The following is an 18,595-nucleotide window of genomic DNA, read 5'->3' as shown; positions in this document are numbered from 1 at the left end:
TGTGCGTCCCAGTGCTGCCTCCCATTTTCCCATAAAGCTGGGTTGTGCGGTCGGTGTTCGTGTCAGGAGTGAGGTGTACATGAGGGAGACTCCGTGGGTCAGCGGGTCTGGGGTCAGACAATGGTCTTCGAAGTATGTGGGGGCTCTTGTCAGGGTGGGCCCCTGTGGGAGCGTCGCGATGTATGTCTGGATCTGTTTATACTTAAGGCGCGTCAAGAGGTTGTGTTCCCCTTCCCCTCCTAGGTCCCTTAGTGTTTTAAGTCCGCTCGTCTTGTAGACGTGTTTGAGTCTAGGTAGTGGGTCCGGTATAAGGGATTTGAACGCTCTAGGGTCCAGTCCAGGGGGGAAGCTCGGGTTGTGTGTCAGGGGGAGCAGGGGCGATGGGTACGGTGCTAGGTCGTGTTTCCCCTTTGAGCTGTGCCACTCCTGCAGAGTAGCCTTTATGTACGGGGAGCATTTCTTGTTCTCGCGCCTTATCCCTGGGGGCAGCCAAGGTAGTATTGAGACTGGGGCACCTGCTTCATGTTCCTCTGCCTGTTTCCATTGTTTCTGGACCCCTGGTTTGGTCCATTCTATTATCCGAAGAAGGTGGCATGCTCTGTAATAGAGGGTGAAGTCTGGCAGGGCCAGGCCACCTCTATCTTTCGGCTGTGTCAGTAGTGTGTGTCTAAGTCTCGGTCGTTTCCCATTCCAGACGTATCTACCTAAGGCTGTGCGGAGTGTGGTGAAGAACGTGCGAGGGATCGTGATGGGGATGGTTTGGAAGAGGTACAGGAGGCGGGGGAGGAAATTCATTTTAACTACCTGTATCCTGCCTAGCCACGAAATGTGGGTGTGTGCCCATTCCTGCAGCTCAGTGCGGAACCGTGCGTGTATCGTGTCGAAATTTTCCCTGAGTATGTCCCTTGCTTTTCGTGTGAGCCAGATACCTAGGTATTTAATTTTATGTGTGGCCCACTGGAATGTGTATTGTTGGCGTAACTGTGTCGCCCTGTGCTCCGGGATGTCGATGTTCAGTATGTATGATTTAGAGAGATTTATTTTGAAGTTGGATATCTTCCCGAAGTCCCGAAAGGCTTTCAGGATATTGGGGAGGGATACTTCCGGGTTCGTTACATAGAAAAGCAGATCGTCTGCATACGCCGCTACTTTATGGTGAGTCATCCCTGCCTGGACTCCCATTAGGTCAGGGTTATTCCTGATCGCTACCATGAGTGGTTCAAGAGCCAGGACGAAAAGTAGCGGGGAGAGAGGGCATCCCTGTCGGGTGCCATTTAGAATGTCAAACGGTGCTGATAGCGCCCCGTTAATTATCACTTGGGCTGAGGGTTGTGAGTATAGGGCCGTTATCCACCCCATGATTCCCGGGCCCAGGCCAGCGTGTGTCAGTGTCCGGAACAAATAGTTCCAGCTGACTCTGTCGAAGGCCTTCTCCGCGTCTGTCGACAGCAGGAGAAGGTTGCTTCTTCTGCGTTTGTCGCCGTGCATCAGCGTGAGGGTGCGTATAGTGTTATCTCGGGCCTCTCTCCCCGACACGAATCCTACTTGATCCGGGTGCACCAGTGTGGGTATGTGTGTCTGCAGTCTAGTGGCCAGTATTTTGGCTAGTAATTTAAGGTCGCAGTTTATGAGGGATATGGGTCGGTAACTCCCGCAATGTTCTACGTCTTTGCCCTCCTTAGGGAGGATGGTGATATGGGCCGCCAGTGTTTGTTTGGGGAAGCGGTGTCCCTCCCTTATGGCATTGAATGCCGCCACCAGAGGGGCGTACAATATGTCGGCATATGACTTATAGTAGCATAGAGGGAGGCCGTCTGGGCCCGGGCTTTTGCCTGGTGCCGTTCGTTTGATAGCCGCGGCTAGCTCCTCCTGTGTGATTGCTTCGTCTAATAAGGTCGCCGCGCCCCTATCTAGAGTGGGTATAGTATGGTTGGCAAGGTATTTATTGATAGATTCCGACAGTCGCGTGGTTGCCTGTGTCGATGTCGGGCTCGGGAGTGCGTACAGGTCAGCATAGTACAACCTAATTACTTCCTGTATCTTGGCGGGGAGTCTGTGTAGTGTGTTCTTGTTGTCGCGGATGCGGTCAATGTATGTCTGTTGTCTGCGTTTAGCAAGCATTCGTGCCAGGAGTCTGCCACTCTTGTTGCCATGTAGTGAGAAGAATGCCTTATGCCGTAGCGCGTCTCTGTGGTATCGGGTTTGTAGTAGTTTGGTCAGGTCCCTACGTAGTGAGAGCAGTTGTTCCTGTTGTGCTTGTGTCTGTTGAGTTTTGTTGAGGGTGTCTATGGCCTGTATATCTGTTAGGAGTGTGGTCATTCTCTTCTCCCTCAATGTTTTCAGTGTGGCGCCCTGTCTAATGAAGTGACCCCTGACTACACTTTTGTGTGCCTCCCATACTATCGTCGGGGTCGTTTGGTCGGGTGTGTTGATGGAGAAGTACTCCCTGAGGGTCAATGCTATGTCCGCCTTGACAGTGGGATCGGAGAGCAGGTATTCATTAAGTCTCCACTTGGCTACTCTGGGACGAAATAGAGGTTAGGCCAGTGTGAGCGTCACCGGGGCGTGGTCTGACCACGTCGCCGTGCCATGTTCTGTCTGTAGGACCAGTGGTAGGTGATAGTGTTGGAAGAAGAAGTAATCTATCCTGGTGTATGAGTTGTGTGGGTGTGAAAAAAATGTGTAATCCCGTTCGTCCGGGTGGAGGGCCCTCCAGCCATCTACTAGTTTGTATTTAATGAGGAGAGTTTTGATTGTGGATAGGTGTTGGGTCGGGACCTGTGAAGTGCCAGTGGATGAGTCCCACTTCGGGTCTAGCGTCAGATTAAAGTCTCCACCTAAAACTAGTATGCCCTCAGTGAATGCTGCCAGTTTGCGGAGAGTCTGCGAGAAAAACCTATGGTGTCTCTGGTTGGGGGCGTACACATTGGCGAACGTGTATGTCTGGCCCGCTATTGTCCCCTTCAGGAACACATATCTACCTTCCCTATCCGTTTGGACTCCCGTCTCCTGGAGGGGTACCCTTTTGTGTATGAGTATTGCTGCTCCTCTCGCCTTGCCACCGTGGTAATCACTAAAATACCCTGTAGTGTATCGGTGGTCCCGTAGCTTGGGTCTGGACCCTTCTCTAAAATGTGTCTCCTGCAAGTACACTATGGACGCACTGGCCGCGTGAAAGTCTCGCAGAGCAGCTGCCCTGCGTTCAGGCTTGTTCAGGCCTCTCGCATTTAGGGATATGATCGTAAGGTTGGCCGGTGTGAGTGACATCTCTAGAAACCGTCAGTCCGTCAGTCGTCCGTTAATAGGGGGGTCTGTATAGCGTCTGGGTTAAGGGGTTAGGGATTGAGTTTTGGGGGTCCGCCGCGTCAGAGGCGTTAGAGTGAAGGCGTCTGGGCGGTCCCTAAGACCCGAGCCTAGTAGAGGGCCCAGTGTCTCGGCCACCTATGTGTGGCGCCTGTCTCTTGGGGGAGCAGGAGGAAGGCCTAGGCCTCCAAGTAAGTCGTGGTCCCGCTACTTATTGTATATAGTTACTAACCCTACTGCACCAATCAGATGATCACTATGACACAGTCTGAATCAAATGGAGGGGTTTTACTTTGCTATTTTATCAGAAGGGCCTCTATTGGCTGTCAGTGTGACAGAGGTATTTTAACCCTGCAATGTAATGTAAACATTGCATTTCCTGCAGAACAACGTTTTATACAGCTGAGTTAAAATTGTGTCCCAAACATCTGTAAAAGTCACACTACACATCACTGCTATAAAAGTATAAATACTAACAAATGTGTAAAACAAGCTACACAGAAGACAACAAAGCTCAGCAAGTTATTCACACATTGGCAATGTGTTCAGGTCAGTGCACATAATGCAGCATATACCAGTTTTCATTGAAATGCTTGCAAATAACAACAATGTCCCTCTTATTCTGCCGTTACATTTTTTAACTTTATTTTTTGATACATTTCATACCATTTTTATCACATTTCAGGTTTGCGATTTTCTAAAAACATTTAGGAGTATACGAATACAGGACTGTAAAATATTTATTCACATATGAGGTAGCAATCAAAGAACATTTACCAGGTGTCAGAAAATCCACTGCAGACTGCTATACAAGCTACCCAATCCAATTGTCCGCCTCCCAGTGAAGAGGGGGTATCCCATGATTTTAAAACTTAAGCATTTTCAATGATTTAGTTACATTAGCCCCCCATTAAGACCGCAGACCTGCAAACAGTCAGTTATTCTTTGGTACAATATGTTGTTGTGCTACGGTTTTCCCCCCCTTTTAGTACATCTATTCATGAAATATGAAAGGCTGTATAGTGAAGCATGTAAAGTTGTGCCCTGAATTTATTCTGTTTGTAACGGTGATGCCCTCCTGTTTTTGCGCCATAGTTTCAGCAGACCTCAGAGCATGCGCTGTTCTCCTGCTCCGTGGTGGATGTTTTCACACAGCTTAACCAAAGTTTTGAGATCATTAAGAAGTTGGAGTGCCCAGATCCAGTCATTGTGGCTCACTATATGAGGAGATTTGCCAAGGTACATGCTACTATTTTTCTTTTCTCTCATTTTCTTACATGGTTTCACTGGGATCGAACGCGCAATACTGACATATCCTTCAAGCATTAAAGGGGTCTGTTTACATTACAGTCAATAAAGTTGCATTTTATGACTTGTCTTTCTGCATTTATTGTCGGCATCATCTGCCAGTAGTTGTCAAACAGTGTAGGCTATCCCAGCACTTGGAGTGGTGTGATCATTTTTTTTTTTTTTTTTTTTTTATTTCCTAGAAAGTAAAATTACTTTGCTTGATCACTCTTCATACTAAAGTCTTGTAATTAATTTGTGGTTTGCTTTTTGGATCCATGATCACAACGTGCTTCTTATCTATAGGAAGAAGATTAAGTCAGCCCTCCAAAATGTTTTTAGAGATTCCCCAGATTTAGAAGCTCTACCCACTCCTCCGTTACAGAAAAATAATATGGTTCGGATCAGTTATTAACCAAATATTTGCTCCTCCCCTGTAGACCATCAGTAAAGTGTTGTTACAATACTCTGAGATCCTGTCCAAGACCTTCCAGTCCTATTGCTTCAAAGAGAAATTGGTGAGTGTGCTTTTAAAGATACTAATAGTTGCATAGATTCGGGCATCCTCCATCCCCCCCACCACCATAAATGAAAGTTGAATAGTTGTTTTTTTTCTGTCTCTCTGTGTATGTGTGCTTCCCAATCAGATATTGTTTTTGTCTTCCAGCCGTGCATCCTAATGAACAATGTCCAGCAACTTCGAGTCCAACTGGAGAAGATGTTTGAAGCTATGGGTGGGAAAGATGTGAGTTGTGTAACTTTTCCTCTTCTTCATGCCATAGTCTTCTTAGAAAAGATCCAGTTTCTAAACAACAGAGAAGCTGACATACAAGCTGTAAACCGGGCATTAGCAAGTCAAGAATTTCTGTTTTTGTTTGCTATTTTTTGCTTTTTGGGGAGGGGGTTAGTGATGTCTGGGAGCATGTCCCCTTACAAAGAATCATAATAAGAAACCAAACGACACATAATTGCACACATTGCTGTACAAGACCCACTTTAACTATACATCTGCACATTATTGTTGAAGAGAAAATAAGACTAAAAGCATAAAATATCTGTCAATTACACCCCTTGCACCTCATACTGTGCATGATGCACTTACTATCCCCAGTCAATTTCAATATATTTATATTGTGTGACCTCTCTCAGCAGTATTGGCCTTTTCCTCTGTAGTTCTCCCATGTAGATAGCAAAGCAGACCTCATGGTTCTGGACATAAATACAGCCCACAGGGAGCCTACTTTCTGCATTCTAGACGGGTAGCCTTGTTCTACAAGCCAGCTTGTTAAAATGAGCACAAATGCTGTTCTCTGCCTGCAGATGAGAACCCAGGCTATATTAGGAATAGGAGGGGGTGCCCTCAATGGAATCCTCTCAACAAGACAGCTAACATTACACAGAATCGTGTTCCTGTGAAGCAAAAATCAATATTGTTTAATTCTGGAGATTTGCTGCACAGTTGGAGGATCCATTTACTCTTATCTTAAATCTCCAGTCTCTGTAAGTCACTAGAGCCACGGGTTGTCAATCCTGTGGGGTACTGCCGAAGTCATAGGCTCTTTCCGAGCCAATTTTCTATGAGATGGTTGCCGTGTTTCATAGGAAATGTCGATAATACAGGCATTTGCACTTGCTTCTAAACCTCTAGTATTGTTTCCAGTAGAGACAGGCTGAGAAACTGCTCTATAGAAAGGTGAGCTGCAGTATTATCATGGCTTTCTGGCAGTCACGATCGCATCTCTTTACTGTTAACATCAGACATTTATTTCTAGAACCTGAATTGAAGTTCGTTCTAGTCTATATTCCATGTTAACATTAACCTCACCATCATAGCCAAATACTGCATATTCATGGCCAGGGTGCCAGTTATTTTAATTGTAACTCATGTCATGAGAAGTTCAGTGTGTGGGTACTATGATTCAGGTCATCACTGTAAGCCTCAGTTCCTCCATAATATATCCCTAGAAACTTTGCAGTTTTTTATTCCTTTTTAAATGTCAGCTGTGTCTAATGTTGGCAAGAATAGGTTTGTGATCTTCAGCCTGTTTCACTGCTTGTGCCTGTCAAATTATCACCTCTGATTTCTTTCTTGTTAAAGCTGGACCCCGAGGCCAGTGACACTTTAAAGGAGCTCCAAGTCAAACTGAACAACGTTCTGGATGAGCTGAGCACAGTGTTTGGAAACAGGTTAGTGGTTTAGCTCTACACATCTCGAGTACTTTCACCAACCTGGGCCAAACGACATGGATATAAACTCTGTAAATTCCTTTAGTAATCAATAAAGTCATTATAGATGTGCGTCATGACTGTGTGTCAGGTGGCGCTTTAAGGCAGCACGCAATCCCCATCAGGAAGGGAACATCTGGCAAATCTACAGTGTTTTCCCATTCTGTGCTTTTTAAATGTATTGTTAATCCCAAGAGAACTTTATTATGTAGAGGCAGAGGCGACAAAGTCAAATGTCACATGTGAAAGGTATTTTATTGCAGATGAGAGATTTTTTGTTAGCTTGCACAGACGTCATGTGAGACATACATTTATTGATGATGTGAAATGATCCCTAAACCTTGGCACACAGCTGCTTGTCCCAGGTCTGTGCCTCACTGTTAGAATATGGTCACTATATACGCAGTGTATATTACTCTATAAAGCGTGATCTGTCTGGCATGCAGTCTCTCCTCTGGGAATTGGTGTAATTCAGATGTCCATTCCGTATGAGATGAGACGGGGCAGGCAGGCGTAAGATGACCTTATCGACAGCCTGCCAACTGGTATCATACATTGTTCATCCAATGGCACATACACTCTCCTGACATTATTAAGAATCAATCTCAACTGGGCTCCTCAGAATTGCAACTACTTTGTCATAATAGTTTTTTGAGGGGATTTTGTATCAAATTGAGTTTTATAACTGCAACTGTTATGTAAAGTGGAAAACTTGATAAAGGCTAGTAGTAAAAATGAACAATTTGACTTTTTGCACACACACTGTATTTGCTTTGTGTCCCTTTTAAGATATGTATTCATTTTAATAAGTTAGTAACATTTAATGAGATAGTTACAATAGTAATAGATGCAGATGTTAGTATAACTAAAATGTGATGTGAAAGAGATTAAACCTTGGAGAATGTTATTGTAGGAACACTTAAAAGGACAATCGAGACACCAAAGCAACTTCACCAAAAAAAAGATCCTCTTACCTCAGCAGCAATGTCCACTCCTCCCTGACAGCTTCCGGTTTCAGAACTTTCAGATTTAGGAAGCGCGAAGTGCCGCAAGGCCTCTCAGCCAATCAATGACTCCCCATTATCTAAATGAGCTTGTAAATGTACCTTTTGCAAGGCTGTTTAGTGAATGGAGAGTCACTGATTGGCTAAGAGAGCGTCAGCTGACCACTTTGAACCAATCAAGGGCACCCCGGCTCTGTGCTTCCTTAAACTGGGAATTCAGAAGTCGGGGAGTGGACATCGCCGCTGGAGGCAACTTAGGGATTAAACAGTTTGAGAATGATTTCACCCCTTGAGGTAAGAGGGCCTCCAGGGACCACCTGGCACTATAACAATTTAAGTTAGATGAAGTTGTTTTAATGCCTGGTGTGTCCCTTTGAACTATTTTTACTAGTGTTTATTGTTACAAAAAGGAGGAAGTATGAAAATCAAACTGACACAGTCAGATGGGACAAAAACATTATGGAGAACTTTATTTTTTCATAAAATCATCATACTTGTAGTTACAAAGTAGTAGTTACGAGTAGTGACAAATAATGGTTAATAAGCTGAGTGTCAGGAGATACGTGGTCCACATGTAGAATCCTGGTTAGTCATTACTGGCCTAGAATGACCATCAAGGATGTTGTGGATAAAAGAAGCAGAAGACACCACAAGTGACATAATAACTCTGTTGAAAACTTGTCATTTCATTGTGTCCTTCATAGTTTCACTGTATTCATTTTGGCAGCTTCCAGTTCCGCATCGACGAATGCATCAAACAAATGTCTGAGATCCTTGCCCATGTAAAAGGGACAGGGAATGTGTCAGCCAATGCCAGGAATACTGTGGCACAAGATGCAGACAATGTCTTGCGGCCGCTCATGGATTTTCTGGATGGAAAGTAAGTACAAAGCTACCTAATCGGTAATGGACTTTGTCTCAGGGATACTTATGGTTTTAGGTTGCGGATGTAAATAGAGTTTTACAAACAGCTCTCTGCAGCTTAATATCACCTTCTCCCAGCACTATGGGATATTACCAGTACACCATACCTCACGCAGAGTAAGACTATTTGTTCAACTAGCCCTGTCACTAAATAATACTACCTGTACACCATATCTGTCCACACAGTAAGACTACTAATTTACCATATTGTTCCACAAGATGATGTTGCCTGAACATCATGCCCTGCCATAGAATATATCTACCAGTTCATCAATCCACGTCACACAGTGATACCACTGATTGACAGTATACCTGTCAGGATTACTAAGTGATCCAGCACGCAGAATAATATCACACCTAGGACTAAGTATAACGAATAACCGGACCTTAGAATGGCAGGACTTAATGTATCCAAGAGAAGTCAGAATACTTGCCGAGGTCAGGGAAACAGAACGTGACACAACAATGCAGGGAAAGCCAAAAGTCAAGGATACCAGAAATCAGGGAAGTAAAACGAAGCCAAAGTCAAATACCAGAAATACAACAATCAGGAACACTCTCTCGGATAACCTGCTAAGGGAAACCATTAGAGGGCACTGATCAAAAGGTAAAATGGCTTTAAATGTGACGTTGCACGCACGTAGGTGCCATCTTTGATCTGGGCAAAGGCTGTTTCCTTATTTAAATCTAAACCGCAGCGGCCGGCGGCTCCAGTAATGCCACACACGCTGCGAACCAGGATGGAAGGAGACCGGCTTTAGATCTGGCATGGGTAAGTTAACTGTTTGTTATTTCTGTTGGCGTGACCGCTGTATTTGAGTAAGGCCACGCCGACAGAAACCCGCGGCACCGTAACAATACCCGACAGACTGAAACAAGCTCGTCACAGAGCCTCACTTCTCCTTTCCTAGAGCAAAATGAGTTGGTGCTCTAACTTTTAGGTTTGGATGTGTTTGATTTTTGGCAGGATGCTTAGGTTTAAAAAAAAAAAAAAAAAAAGGAAAATCTATATGGTAATAAAAAACCTCCTTATTGGAAACATGTTCTAAGTCTGAACACTGGTGTGTCTACCTTTGCAGCCTCACACTGTTTGCCACGGTGTGTGAGAAAACTGTGCTGAAACGTGTCCTGAAGGAGCTCTGGAGAGTGGTAATGAACACCATGGAGAAGATGATTGTCCTCCCTCCGCTTACAGATCAGTCGGTGAGTACCTTCTTCCCAGACTCAAAGTGGAATCAGGCACTCATCCCAGCAGTGAAGGTTACTGAGCCCAGACTCTTCTCAGCAACTAATGTCTCTTTTAGAAGGCCCTGGCAGTGAATAAGTTACTAAACACCTAGTTGTACTCTGTAATGGTCGTGTGTCTCACTTACAAGGGCCTGGCAGTGATGGTGTTCCTGGTCACTCAGTTGTACTTAGCATTTATCTAGTGTGCCACTCAGAAGGGCCTGGCAGTAAAGGGGTTACTGAACACCCAGTTGTAGTTATCAGTGATAGTGTCCTTCTCAGAAGGGCCTGGCAGTAAAGGACTTACTGAATCCAGTTGTAGTTATCAGTGATAGTGTCCTTCTCAGAAGGGCCTGGCAGTAAAGGACTTACTGAATCCAGTTGTAGTCATCAGTGATAGTGTCCTTCTCAGAAGGTCCTGGCAGTAAAGGACTTACTGAATCCAGTTGTAGCTATCAGTGATAGTGTCCTTCTCAGAAGGTCCTGGCAGTAAAGGGGTTACTGAATCCAGTTGTAGCTATCAGTGATAGTGTCCTGCTCAGAAGGGCCTGGCAGTAAAGGACTTACTGAATCCAGTTGTAGCTATCAGTGATAGTGTCCTTCTCAGAAGGTCCTGGCAGTAAAGGGGTTACTGAATCCAGTTGTAGCTATCAGTGATAGTGTCCTTCTCAGAAGGGCCTGGCAGTAAAGGGGTTACTGAATCCAGTTGTAGCTATCAGTGATAGTGTCCTTCTCAGAAGGTCCTGGCAGTGAAGGGGTTACTGAATCCAGTTGTAGCTATCAGTGATAGTGTCCTTCTCAGAAGGTCCTGGCAGTGAAGGGGTTGCTTAGCACCCAGCTGTATTCACCAGCGATTGTTAGTGGGCAATCTGAGCGAAGCTCTTGGAAATTGTCCAAACACAGCTGAGATTTCACTGTGTATTAATTTTCCTGAGAAGTGCACATTTTTAACCTCTGAGTGATTCCCAAGTGATATTAATTGCAGAGTCAGTAGAGAGCGGCAGCTGTAATTCAGAAATGCTGCCTTCAAAGTGTGTTTAATATGACTAATTAAACAGCTCCTGCAAATACCTTTTTACCCATTTCCTAGTTTTTCTACATTCACGTGGTTCACTAATAATGTATTTGTCACGTAGATCTTTTTTTTTTGTTTAGTTTGGAGTGATGCCACTGCTGGCTTATTCATAAGGTATTTTATTTTAGCTATGTATTAGGTAAATGACTGGGTTATTTAATTTGTGGCATAGGATTTTAAAAGAATATATTTTCCTATGATGGCATATATTGTAATTTGTCCTTAAGTGATCACGTTCTGATTGGAATGTATACAGATTCATGGTACATATGTCAGGGTGAAAACAGAGTAAACTCTCTCCATTGCTGTGCATGTACGTGGTTAAAATAAACCCCTCTGACAGAACTTGCTGCCTGCACACTTTTCAGTGGTACATTATTGCCACTAGTTTCAAGTCATTCGGTAGAGCAATGCTGCAGTCCTTCCTGGAACCATATTGTTTAATAGATTGTACTTGGATGTGAATAATGTCTGACGTGTGTATTTCTCCGATTCTGTATTGTGGCTAATCGCTCTCCTCTCTTACACAGGGGACGCAGTTAATTTTCACAGCAGCAAAGGAGCTGGGACAATTATCTAAGCTGAAGGTATTTTTGTTATGCCGTGTATATACCATGTTTGCTTGAAGACTAAATTATGAGCATGCTTGCTGTTCTTTGTGCTCTCCCACATTCATTGCATGTTGTACAATAGTCACTACTGTCACCTGTCCTTTGTAAAGACCCCTGGATATTATAACTTTGCTTATAAAACGAAGAGTTAACGGAGAGGTTATTAGCACTCTGGTTCTGTGTCCATATTCCGTCCCCAATGGTTTCACAGTGTTTGGGAGTTAGATCACTGTTTAAATTTATTATTAGCTACAAAAAGGTGTTTGGCACAGAATTTGTGCTGGTGATTCTGTCATAGAGCGTAACACTGTCTGTACCAGTATACAATGTTCTTAATTATTCCATTGACTGGTTTATACAGATCTGGCTTTTTAGTGCAGCCTGCTGTATCGATGTGCCCAATTAGTAACCGTCTGACATTACTTCTGATGCCAGCAAGGTACCCAGCAGAGAATATTTAAATAGAACAAGTAATTTACCTGTTGTCCATCACTCTTGATCTTTGAATGGTTGATGGTTATGGGAGTCTAGTTCCGATTACTGGACCACCCAGCCAAAGAGATAAGATATCAATATTCTCCTAACTAATCTGTATTTACAAAGCTTTTAATCAGCTCTCTGTTTCTCATATTTTCTTCCATTTGCCAAATCTGTACTAACTTGCCTACTCTCTGTGACAGTCAGTGAAAGTGCAGAATGAATATAGAACAAGAAGCAGAAAGCAGAGATTGTTACATTGATGATCAATGCACTTTTACATCTACTTTAAAATCATTTTTTTGAACTTTGCAATATTCTTTAAATGCATTCTCCAACTGTCAGAATGTGTGCAGTCAGGACCTTTGTATTCCGTTGATTGCAGATCAAGGTCTCTATTGGTAGGACTGTGTATTTGCTTTAGCTCACCCTGAGGATCTGTATTAGACCGTATTTCTCTAGTTCCTGGCCTAGAGTGCTGTTCAGTCCTTGTAAATCAGTGCTCCTCAACCCTCTAAGATGTTTTTATGTTTCTTTTATTTTTGTTTTTTTAAACACCTTAGACTCACCCAGGTAATCCCTAAATCCTGGACTGTTAGGTGTGCCTTGAGGAGATCCATTTCATTTCATGCTGCCTCTATACCAAAGGGTTATCTTGGGACTGATCATGATTGTTATTGGGATTTTAGGATCACATGGTGAGGGAGGAAACGCGAAGTTTAACGCCGAAGCAGTGCGCGGTGATGGATCTAGCACTTGATACCATAAAGGTATGTCATGCATTACATGCATTGAAGAACATCATGGGTTTTAATTAGAAGTATTGTCACACTCTAAACATGTTTTCTCTTCCAGCAATATTTTCACGCTGGTGGCAGCGGTCTGAAGAAGGCCTTCCTGGAAAAAAGCCCAGAACTCCAGTCCCTGCGCTATGCTCTGTCTCTTTACACACAGACCACGGATACACTCATCAAAACATTTGTGCAAACACAGACTGCACAGGGTGAGTTCTGACTCCAAAGCACAGGTCTGCTATGCTTGTGTAATGGCGCCCTCTAGTGGTACTGATACGGGAAAGATAAAGTATGCAAGCTAGCATTATAGATCACTGTGCTTAGACCAGCACCTGTAATAAAGGAATTAAATGTTTTTTTGTTTTTATTTAGTATATAGATCATCACATAGTAATCCATCTTGTGATGTCACTTTTTTATTTCCATTACATAGATACCTAAAATATATTTAGTTACTGCTGTATACTAACACTCAAGGACAACCTAAAATAGATCTAACTATTCCTATCTAGAGACTCTCTGTATGACCTACAGATCCCTGTATAATGATACTCTGTAACATTCCATAATAGATCCCTATACAACACTGTGTAAGTTTTTAGAATAACTCAGATCGCTGTATAGTAACACCTTCTATAATGTACTCCCCAGTGTAGCTCTTAGAACCCTTGAATAGTGACAACCTTTAATTGCCTGGGATATATCTGGAGACCATATAGTGGCACTGTATCCCTTTCTTTACTAAATCTAAGGATCCCAGAAGAGTAATATCAATGAAAATACTATGTTCAATAACATGTTGAGTTAGCTCCCTGTGACCTGGTCAGGGGGTCTCGGTGATTATAAATGTTTTTCCTGTCTCTTTCTATGTGTAATTCTCTCTCTCACTTTGTTTCTGTTGCTTTCATGGCTCAGTGTATGATGGGAAGGGTATTAGGTATACGGCTAATGAGGACATTCATCCTGAGAAGGGTATGTTTCATGCCTCCCTATAGTATGTACTTAGCAGTGCCCTGTTTAGAGTTAAAATCCCACTTTCTACCTAAATAGCCTTGTTCACTGCCTTTAGCCAGGTAGAACTGATGCATTGAGATTCGAGTCCTGTTTCCCATAATGACATGCTCCTCACACACTTACAGCACTAGATGTTCAAATCTGCATCATTTCCCAGAATGCACACTATTCCGGTGTCTAGCACACTGATTTCTTAGGATGCAACAAGAATAGGTGTGTGGCTGAATGTGAGTAGTTCCCAGTTCTTCATATGCACTGTGTCACATAGTAAAATAAGCCATGATTACACCCTTCCCATCCCCTCTATGCCTTGCTCTCAGGCTTCCTGTACCCCTCACTATTCTTACTATTCACATAGGACATCATATTATTTTTTAATAGGCTATGTCAAAATCTTTCAGAAAACATCATTACTCAGTAATGGGCTAGTCTACTGAAGTTTTATATTGTTTACCATATTTACTGTCAAATCTTGTCGGATACCATACTGTACCCTCATGTACTATATGTCCGCTTAGTGCTAGTGTATTAAAAAGAGCATAATGGGGGGGGCATGGCTAACCGCCGATCTTAATGGACGCACATTAAACTTGCTGCTCCCGACCTAACTGCAATCCACCGCAATCGGAGAAAACTACAAACCATGGGCAACCCTAAAAAACATCCTAACTCCCAGGGACAACCAGGAAAGACGCCCACGGCAAAATCGGGATCATTAACCCGCTATTTCAAAGAAAATCCTGACCGGTCGACCGAGGCTGTGGCTATTTCAAAGAAAATCCTGGCCGGTCGACCGGACCGATAACATCAGAAGTAAATTACACTTTACCATACTAAAAAAAAAAAAAAAAATGTAAGGGTGTTTCTTTTCTTTATAGACGACCTCGACCAAATGGCTAAATTCAAGGCCCCAATACTAATTCTGGAAGGGTTCTCAGATGCCACACTAATTGTGCCAAACAGAGAGTAAACTCCTACACCTCTACTTCTCCAATAAAAGTAGTTACATTTTTGGATTGTAGCTTGGGTCACAGGCTTATGCGCAAGTCCAAGTATCTTTTGGTTCTCTCTCTAGCGTCGAGATTGAACTGTATTCCCCATAGGGGAAAACTCTTCCTATACTTTCTAATCCACATTCACCTTCTCCTCCTCCTCCCCCCCCAATCATTCCATACCCATTTCCCTTCCCCCCCACTAATTTCCTGATTTTTCGTAGGAACCAGGTTTTACTAAAACCGAGATTAGCGAAACACCTCGATTCTCTTAACCATAACACGCTGAGCAATAGCTCTTTTAAATCGAAAGACCAATCATACTCAGCCAAAAGGGTATTTCATTGTTATAGAAATCGTTTATACACAGTACATGTGTTACTTTGTTTTATTATATAATTGATCTCAATTCTATTGTTATATATTAACCGGTTATTCAGGTAATAACCTGATCTTGGAAAACCAAGATCTCAAACTCTAATAGACACCTTACAGTTAATTTTGAGGGGATAACCTCTGATATTTATCAGACAGGAGCTGTCCTACCATAAATTAACCTAAAACTAATCTGATTGAAGAGACGATATCACTACATTAGCGATTAAATTATAAGTTATTCTGAAACTCTCATCAAGTAAACCTAACAAATCCCCCATAATTCTTATTAATACCAATTGCAACATTATTCAATAAGGATTATTACCATAGACCGTTTTATCCTCCTGTAAAAGCCTCTAAAGTCCCCCTAACCTTTACTAAGTAATTCTTGCCTTTACAGCCGTAACTTTGACCAATTTAATCATCCATACACAAAACACAAGGGGCCTAAATTCTCCTGAAAAAAAGATCGATTGCACTTACAGATTTCCAAAGAAATAAAGCACACATCGTGTTTATACAAGAAACTCACTTTAGGAAAAACTCTCCCCCTAAACTGCGAAACAAAGATTATCATCTGGGATACTTCAGTCACTTCTCGGAGGCAAAATCTAGGGGAGTAGCGATACTTATAGAGCAACACACACAATTCACATATCAAGAACAATTAGTAGATGACTCGGGTAGATTCGTATTCATTAAAGGTAAAATAGGCAATACCCAGATCACTTTAGCAAATATCTACCTACCAAACAAGAACCATTCCCTTAAAAAAATCCTACGCAAACTTTCAGTGTTCCAAGAAGGGATGCTCATTGTGGGAGGCGACCTTAACATTGCACTAGATGGACACCTAGACACCACGTCCAACTCCAGAGAATACCAATCTCAAACACGGTCTCTCATAAAAAACTCTCTATACGAAGCCCAGCTATTTGACAGTTGGAGGGCCATCCACCCCACCAAAAAAGACTACTCCTTTTACTCCTCCTCCCCTGAAAAGGAGTAGGGAAAAGAAAATAGAACAAATCACCATAGATATCAAAAATATGGAATTTAAACACAAAACCTACACATCTTTAGAAGATCACAAACTACTCTCACATAAACGAACTGAACTGACGTCTATTCTACACTTACGTGCCAAGCGTAAATTATCTCTAACAAAAAACAGCTATGAAGAAAGGTTAACAAATTTAAACCTATTTAGTTTAGAAAAACGTCGCCTGAGAGGGGATATGATAACACTATACAAATATATTCAAGGCCAATACAAACCATTGTGTGGAAATCTATTCACAAACCGGACAAATAGGACACGAGGTCATGCGTTTAGACTAGAAGAGAGAAAATTTCGTCTAAGGCAAAGGAAAGGTTTTTTTACTGTAAGAACAATCAGGATGTGGAATTCTCTGCCTGAAGAAGTGGTTCTATCAGAGTCCATACATATGTTCAAACAGCTACTAGATGCATACTTGCAAAAACAGAATATTCAAGGATATAATCTTTCAATGTAGGGTAATAACTGCTTGATGCAAGGATAAATCTGACTGCCATTCTGGGGTCAAGAAGGAATTTTTTTCCTAGCTTGTTGCAAAATTGGAAGTGCTTCAAACTGGGTTTTTTGCCTTCTTTTGGATCAACAGCAAAAAACATGTGAGGAAGGCTGAACTTGATGGACGCAAGTCTCTTTTCAGCTATGTAACTATGTAACACATACTATACTCAAGGGGGCAAAGCGGGAAAACTTCTTGCAAATTCCATACAACAAGAAAGACAATCTTCTTTCATTTCCGAAATCAAGAAAGGCGATGGCACTCTAACGTGCCATATGCCAGACATATTAGAGGCCTTCCATAAATTGTATTCCCAGTTATACAATCTGACTAACACCAAACCCTCAAATGAAGATATATTAGAGTTCCTGAAGCCAAGGGTAAAACGTACTATCCCTTTAAACGAAACAGCATTTCTCGATAGTCCAATAACTCTGGAAGAATTTCACGCCACAGTCAAGTCTTTACCACTAGGGAAAAGCCCAGGTCCTGATGGTTTCACAGGGAAGTATTACAAGGAACTATCACACATTCTAGCCCAACCATTTATCGAGGCTTACAATATGAGACATATCTCATCCCTCATCCCGAACTCAGCCCTAGAAGCAACTATTACAATCATTCCAAAACCGGGGAAGGACACAACCATTTGTGGCAATTACAGACCTATTTCACTTATAAATATCGACTTGAAGATACTGACTAAAATAATGGCCACCAGACTTAAACCATTCATGCCGAGTCTAATACATCCAGACCAAGCAGGTTTTGTGCTGGGTAGGGAAGCCAAAAACAACACCACAAAAATCATTAACTTCATCCATTGGGCCCAAACACATAAGATTCAGAGTGCCCTTTTGGCCATTGACGCCGAAAAGGCTTTTGATAGGGTCAACTGGACACTTCTGAAACTTAGCGATATTTAAATTTTGGCCCTAGATGGCTGGAGTGGATAGATATGATCTACTCGAAACCAACAGCGAAACTGAAAATAAATGGCCAATTATCGAACTCGGTGACTATCTCAAATGGCACGAGACAAGGCTGTCTTCTCTCACCACTTTTGTTTATTTTAGTCTTAGAACCTTTTCTCCAGGGCATTAGAGATAACGAACTAATTCAGGGACTCCAAATCAGGAGACGGAACTATAAAATTACAGCCTTTGCGGATGACCTCCTCTTCTCCATATCAAATCCCCTCACGACCATACCCATCATAATTTCAGAAATGGAAACATACGGTAAACTCTCATTCTTCCACGCCAATCTCACAAAATGTGACTTAATGCCAATTTTCACGACAGACACTTTGAAAACTCAAATCAAATCCAGCTTCTCCTTTAACTGGGCCGCCAAATCAATTAAATACCTGGGGATACACATTCCAAATAACCTAGAATCTACCTACGCGATCAATTTCCCTCCTCTAGTTGATTCCATCTCAAGAGACCTATGTAGATGGCACAAACCCTGTTTTGGTCTGATATGCCGGATTAATATAATTAAAATGAATGTCCTTCCCCGTATCCTTTATCTCCTACTGACAATTCCGGTCAAAATCCCACTTAAATTCTTTAATACAATTAAATCACTATTCTTGAAATTTGTATGGACCCACTCTCCTCCGCGTCTAGCATACCAAACACTAATTAAAAGACAAGATCAAGGGGGACTAAACCTACCAGACATAGACACCTATCATAAAGCGATACATCTTCAAAGACTCT

General features: G+C 42.5%; 1 protein-coding gene across 8 annotated transcripts in view; it reads left to right on the top strand.

The window, feature by feature from the left end:
• UNC13B (unc-13 homolog B) overlaps positions 1 to 18,595 on the top strand; it is a 463,085-nt gene that overhangs the window by 416,907 nt on the left and 27,583 nt on the right. For 6 of the 8 annotated variants that reach the window (XM_063453772.1, XM_063453770.1, XM_063453771.1 and 3 more), the window contains 10 exons: positions 4,399 to 4,542; positions 5,031 to 5,108; positions 5,258 to 5,335; positions 6,689 to 6,777; positions 8,548 to 8,700; positions 9,824 to 9,947; positions 11,577 to 11,633; positions 12,824 to 12,904; positions 12,990 to 13,137; positions 13,844 to 13,900. In XM_063453772.1, the coding sequence (XP_063309842.1) occupies positions 4,399 to 4,542; positions 5,031 to 5,108; positions 5,258 to 5,335; positions 6,689 to 6,777; positions 8,548 to 8,700; positions 9,824 to 9,947; positions 11,577 to 11,633; positions 12,824 to 12,904; positions 12,990 to 13,137; positions 13,844 to 13,900 (1,009 nt within the window). The remainder of the gene's footprint in view (positions 1 to 4,398; positions 4,543 to 5,030; positions 5,109 to 5,257; positions 5,336 to 6,688; positions 6,778 to 8,547; positions 8,701 to 9,823; positions 9,948 to 11,576; positions 11,634 to 12,823; positions 12,905 to 12,989; positions 13,138 to 13,843; positions 13,901 to 18,595) is intronic. The other 2 variants (XM_063453773.1, XM_063453768.1) reach the window with 1 other exon arrangement.

Source organism: Pelobates fuscus, chromosome 5 (genome assembly GCF_036172605.1).
Source record: "Pelobates fuscus isolate aPelFus1 chromosome 5, aPelFus1.pri, whole genome shotgun sequence".
Taxonomy (NCBI): domain Eukaryota; kingdom Metazoa; phylum Chordata; class Amphibia; order Anura; family Pelobatidae; genus Pelobates; species Pelobates fuscus.
This window is presented reverse-complemented; position numbering and strand designations above follow the sequence as displayed.